General features: G+C 29.6%; 1 protein-coding gene across 2 annotated transcripts in view; it reads left to right on the top strand.

The window, feature by feature from the left end:
* Positions 1 to 299: 299 nt before the first annotated feature.
* LOC117932331 (O-acyltransferase WSD1-like) overlaps positions 300 to 6,000 on the top strand; it is a 50,608-nt gene continuing 44,907 nt past the window's right edge. Inside the window, exons 1-7 of one of the 2 annotated variants that reach the window (XM_034853542.1) lie at positions 300 to 628; positions 805 to 1,371; positions 1,743 to 1,809; positions 1,997 to 2,106; positions 2,906 to 3,115; positions 3,293 to 3,430; positions 3,940 to 4,254. In XM_034853542.1, coding sequence (XP_034709433.1) covers positions 350 to 628; positions 805 to 1,371; positions 1,743 to 1,809; positions 1,997 to 2,106; positions 2,906 to 3,115; positions 3,293 to 3,430; positions 3,940 to 4,095 — 1,527 coding nt within the window. In that variant the 5' untranslated portion in view covers positions 300 to 349 and the 3' untranslated portion in view covers positions 4,096 to 4,254. Of the gene's footprint in view, positions 629 to 804; positions 1,372 to 1,742; positions 1,810 to 1,996; positions 2,107 to 2,905; positions 3,116 to 3,292; positions 3,431 to 3,939; positions 4,255 to 6,000 lie in introns of those variants that run through there. The other variant, XM_034853543.1, reaches the window with a different exon arrangement.

The following is a 6,000-nucleotide window of genomic DNA, read 5'->3' as shown; positions in this document are numbered from 1 at the left end:
AATGAAGCATGCATAAAAAAGAATTAGATGCTTCTTTATATATGTTTGTATATGTATAACACATGATAAGATCATTCATGCATCCTTTTGTATTTCTAAATGTCTTTTACACATCAGTTGAAGGTCAAACATTTCAATATCTCAACTATATCATGCGATTAAAAATCTTATCAAAATTGATGTAAATCATGTTACTGGTGCCCCACACGAAAGACGTGTCCTAGCGCTCCAATAACTAGCAACAACCTTCCTGTCATATCATTTAAGTACGTGGGACTACTACTACATATATGTGTTTGCCCAGTACCCGATACAGTTTCAGTCTCATCCAAAAGCTGAGCTGCCTGTCATGGATCCAGTAGGTGATCTGGATTCAAGACAGCAAGCTCTCAAACCTATTCAAACAAAGAGATCAGGGGCAAGAGAAGTAGGAGATGGCAAAAAACCCGAGGATATCAAAGAAGAAGAAGGAGAAGCTTTGAGTCCAGTTGGTCGAATTTTTCATGAAACTTGCTTCAATGTCTATGTCATAGCCATTGCTGGGTGCAAAACCAGAATCAATGTTGATGTTGTTAAAGCCAATTTGGAGCACAGTCTGCTTAAGCACCCTCGTTTCTCTAGCTTGCAGGTATGAAAAAAGCTTTTTGGTAAATTAATTAATATCTTAGCATGACATATATCTAAACCAAGCTTCTTTTACGTAAGGCTTTATTTGAATGCATGTCCTATTTTTTTGTTTTTAAAAGATAAAAACCTCATCTCCTCTTGGCTTATCAATTCATTTTTTTATATTATCTCGATTAGGTGAAGGACGTGAAAAAGGATGGAGGGATGAAATGGGTTCCAACAAAGGTGGACTTGGACAAGCACATAATAATACCAAGCCTCCACCACACCATTTCTTCACCAGACAAGATGGTGGAAGACTACATCTCCAATCTCAGTAAAACCTACATAGACTACTCTAAGCCTCTTTGGGAGCTCCATATTCTCAACATTAAGACCTCGGATGCCGAGTCTGTCGCCGTTTTCCGAATCCATCATTCCCTGGGTGACGGCATGTCCCTCATGTCTCTTGTCCTTGCTTGCTCCCGTCAAATCTCCAACCCGAAAGCTCTCCCAACTTTGCCAGCGAAAAAGACTTCGAATCCTGATCCGGTAAAGTCCGGCAGGATTTGGTGGACAATTCGACTGGTTTGGAATACTATTATAGATGTTTTGATGTTTCTTGCTACAACTCTCTTCTTAAAGGATACCATGACACCACTCAGCAATGGTTGGAAAAAGGGAGGTGGGCATGTGCCAAGGAGGTTTGTTTACCGAACCGTTAGTCTTGATGATATTAAACAAATCAAGAATGGGATGAAAACAGTAAGTTGATTCCAAAAACTGGCTTGACCCTTTTAAGTTTCCTTGTATACTTGTGATTTAAATAGAAACATAATACAACATTTTTATTTTTAAAAATAAGACAAATTTCAATTAAAAAAATAATAATGATTATTTTTAAAAATAATTTAAAATAAATATAAATTGATTACCTAATTAATGTTTTTCATAAAATTTATTATTACTTTTTTAAAATTTTTATTTAAAAATGAAAAAGCCTACACGTGAAATAACAATGTAAACTTACGGGTTTAATAAATAAGGTTGTTTGAGTTCATTTTTTTTTGTTCAAATTGATAAATAATATAACATTATTTAGACTTAATAAATCTTATTGTTTTGGGGCATTGCAGACTATTAACGATGTTGTAATGGGAGTGTCATTGGCTGGTCTTTCTCGATATCTCAATAGAAGATATGGTAAGCTTTCATTAATTCTCAGTTCAATTTCTCTACCTGCCCAACCATTGTATTCAAGCTTACAAGTCACATTGAAGCTATGTATATAATATGATCAATTGGGAAATTTGGAAGAGAGCTAGATAAAATAATCTTTAAACTATATGAGTAGAAACTCTTTAACATATGTTCCATTTATTAATTGCAGGTGAGACCAAGGAAGATAAAGGAGCCACCGAAAAGAAAAATAATCTTCCGAAGAATATTCGCCTGAGGGCAACTCTTATGATGAATATAAGACCATCACCAGGGCTTCATGTGAGTGATTTTCATATTCAATTTGAAAGAATATTTGTAGGAAAATGTGGCTGCTGTGTGGCCAACTTTAAGATATAATAGGGATTTTGTTTTCAACAGCTTTTAACCTCTGTTTTCAAAGTGTATAGAACAACAACGGTTAAGGTCATGTTTGGATGCATTTCTTACTTTTTATTTTTAAACATAAAAAATAGTATATAAAACATAGGAATTATTAAAGAAAATAAAATAGGAAAAAAAATGAAGGAAAATAAAATTTAGATTCAAAATCAATAATTTATTTTTATACGTTTCTTCAAACTCATTCTACTTAGTTCTTCTATCATATAAAGATCAAATAATTTTTAAATGTATAAATTTTTAACTAATTTTAATTATATTTAATTTTCTTTAAAAAATTTTATGGTGAAGTCAAATATAAGAAAACTATTTTTTTTAGCATTTTTTTTATTTTCTTATTACTTCCCGAAAACCAAACAACCAATATATTACTTTGAAAGGTGTATAAGAGTATGAAGTTATGTTTTAATAGTAACTTTAATGTTTAAAAAGTTCTCTCAACAAGAAGATTATAATATCCATTAAACTCGATACTCTAATTATTAATTGATATAACTATCAAAATGCTTTCAAAACACATTTGCCATTTAAATTAAAATATTAATTAATTTTCTATAGAAATATCTTCAATAAATTGTTAGTGAAAAGAAAATGTTTTAACAACAATCACCTTAAAATCCTTCATGTGCTACAAAACAAATCGATTGGTTTATTCATTATGAAATTTCATGGTAATTAGGCTTTAGCGGAGATGATGGAGAAGGGGTCCAAAGCGAAATGGGGAAATTGGATTGGATCTATGCTCCTCCCTTTTGCTATTGCCTTATATGATGACCCTTTAGACTATGTTCGCCAAACTAAAGCCACAATCGATCGAAAGAAGCATTCTCATGAAGCTATATTTACATGTTTCATTATTAAGACAGTTCTCAAATTATTTGGTGCTAAGGTATGAATTTCCTTATCCTTAATATTGAAATAGATCACCTAGGAAATTATACATTTTCAAACTCCTCCTCTTCCAACAAAAAAAATAAAAATCTAACATCTATTTTTTGTTTTCTTTCCTTTCTATTTTCTTCTTGTGATCTTACCTTGGAGATCTTTTTTTTGGCATGGAAAATAGGTTGCAGCATTTTTATACCGTAGAGTTATGAATCACACAACAATATGCTTCTCAAATGTAGTTGGACCTATGGAAGAAATCGGTTTTTATGGCCATCCAATGGCTTTCCTTGCTCCAAGCGTTTACGGCCAACCACAAGTAAGTATATATATATATATATATATATATATATATATATATATATATATATATATATATATATATATGGTTATTTGATTAAATGGGTCATTGAAAACTCAAATATGAAAAAATGACCTTTGTGGTTTGAAAGTATGAACCATAATTGAAAAATAATATTTGTATTCATCAATTTTTTCTTTACATTTATCATATTTACACATCCACTTTAAAATACTAACCGTATTAATACATCACCTACAAATTTCCAATATCCTAAAACCATCCTTCCCATTCTTCTCTTTTATACCTATCTTTTTTTTTCTTTTTTTTTTCTCTTAACTTTTTTTCTTCTCAATAATAAATTCTAAGAGAAACTATCTTTTAGGGCTTATTCTTCATGTAAATTTTGATTAAAAAAATGTTTTGTAAAAATAGCTGAAAAAAATAAAAATCTTTTTATAAAAATCATGAAAAAATGCAAAAGAAATTATATTATGACTCACTTTTTATTCTGTGTTTTGTCGTAGGGATTGATGATTCATTTCCAAAGTTACATCAATAAAATGACATTTGTTCTTTCAATTGATGAAGAAATAATTCCTGATCCTAATCGATTATGTGATGATCTTGAAGAGTCACTCAAATTTATCAAGGATGCTGTCATTGCAAGAGGTCTTGTCTAGAAAAATTCCATAAAATAAGAAGATTATTACATGTTACATCCATACATGAACTATGGAGATTTATGCTTTTATGGTCATTTGTGGTTTTCATCGTATGTGTTTTATAAATCTAAAGTGAAATGTTTTACTTTCGAATAAATTTTGAGCTTTATAATGTTATATATATGTCACATGCATGTATGCCTGGAAATTTTTATATGAGAATAAGATGTGGGTAATGCCTTGTTTTGGGAATGGGCTGGGCCAGCCTTGGGCTTGAGCCTAATTGGGTCTTAGGTTGGGCTAATTAGTCCGATGAAGTCAAAGACTGCAAAATTTTGGGCTCCATGATATCTCAAATTTTAAAATTGATTAAAGCCACTAATATCGGGCCACAGCAACGGCTAAAGTTACAAGGCGACAACTGCCATCACTTGGCAACTCCCAACCTCTGTTGCTCTAATGGCTAGAGACATTAATCCGCCTGAACCCTAGAAAAAACTCATAGATATATATAGAGAGAGAAAATATATTATACCCAAAAACAAATTTAAAATAATGATTTATATACTCAAAAACAGTTTAATATAATGATTTATTTAGCTAAATATATTTAAGGATATAAAAAAATCATGATACAGATATCACTACTTTTTAATTAGTTAAAAATATTTAAAATTTTATTTTCCAGTTTATACTTTTCTTATATTTAATATTAAAAATGTTAATTTAATTACAAAATAGATTATGTAGTTTGATAACTACCTTTTAATTAGTTAAAAATATTTAAAATTTTATTTTCCAGTTTATACTTTTCTTATATTTAATATTAAAAATGTGAATTTAATTACAAAATAGATTATGTAGTTTGATAAATTTTAAAAAATACTTAAATTTTTTTTATTAGGCTTAATATTTTAGATTATAATAAATCAATTTTATGTGCTTTTATAAATATCAATCAAGTTTAGTTTGGTGTTAATTTTTTTCTTTAGTGATTTTTAAAAATTCTATATTTATTTTTTATTTTCTTTCTCTTGCATTTACTGTGGACCAAACTTGTCCTAAAATACTTTGTCAAGTTCCTTTCTAATCTCTCTCCCCTCTAGCAATCTCAAATGGACCTATGGACTAACAAAATGTATGACATAACATCCCCAATCATGAATAATCAATTGCATGCCTTCCTAATATTAAATATTGGATGTCATGTTAGAAAATTCTTAAAATTGAAAATAATAAAAGTGAAAATTCAACATCATACCTCTAGCTATGATAATCAGATTCACAATTTATGAGAGTAAATAAAAAATAGAAGAAAATTAGGGATTCATGGACTAGTTCTTCCAAAATCTTATGTCCATGCACCCATGAAAACTCATAAACTACTTATTGTGAGTAGAGATTCTCATCGCTAGGAAGTTTTAACGTATAATATAATATTTCTTGATATCTTCTTCCCATAAAAAAAAAAAAAAAAAGATAAAACAGATAATGATGGATAGTTACCATTAAAAAATGTGTCACCATGGTAGTTAGATGTGTCCCACATTTTAGGGAAAATAATGTTTCAAGGGATTTAAATTTAAATGGATCATAAAAATTAAAACATTTATTAAAGTGACATTTTTTATTTTTTATTTCTTTCTTTGTGTATGGACTTTTAAGGTTGAAAATCAAGTGGGAAAGAGACAGCCCGCACCCTCAACTTTGCATTGAGTTGGATCTACTAATTAATTGGTAGCCAATAATCCTTTTTTTCTTCCCTTCTGATCATACATATCCATTTAGAATTGATATTCATGAGGATGTCTAAGACTCAGATTTGTTTTTCTTTTCAGATTTTCTTGGCAACCAATCATCATATCAAGAATTTTACATGAAAAAAATAAAATTAAAAAATAGCGATAATTTACTTTTTTTTTT

Source organism: Vitis riparia, chromosome 15, assembly GCF_004353265.1.
Source record: "Vitis riparia cultivar Riparia Gloire de Montpellier isolate 1030 chromosome 15, EGFV_Vit.rip_1.0, whole genome shotgun sequence".
NCBI classification, from domain to species: domain Eukaryota; kingdom Viridiplantae; phylum Streptophyta; class Magnoliopsida; order Vitales; family Vitaceae; genus Vitis; species Vitis riparia.
Note: the sequence above shows the minus strand (reverse complement) of the source record. Positions and strands in the feature narration are given on the sequence as shown.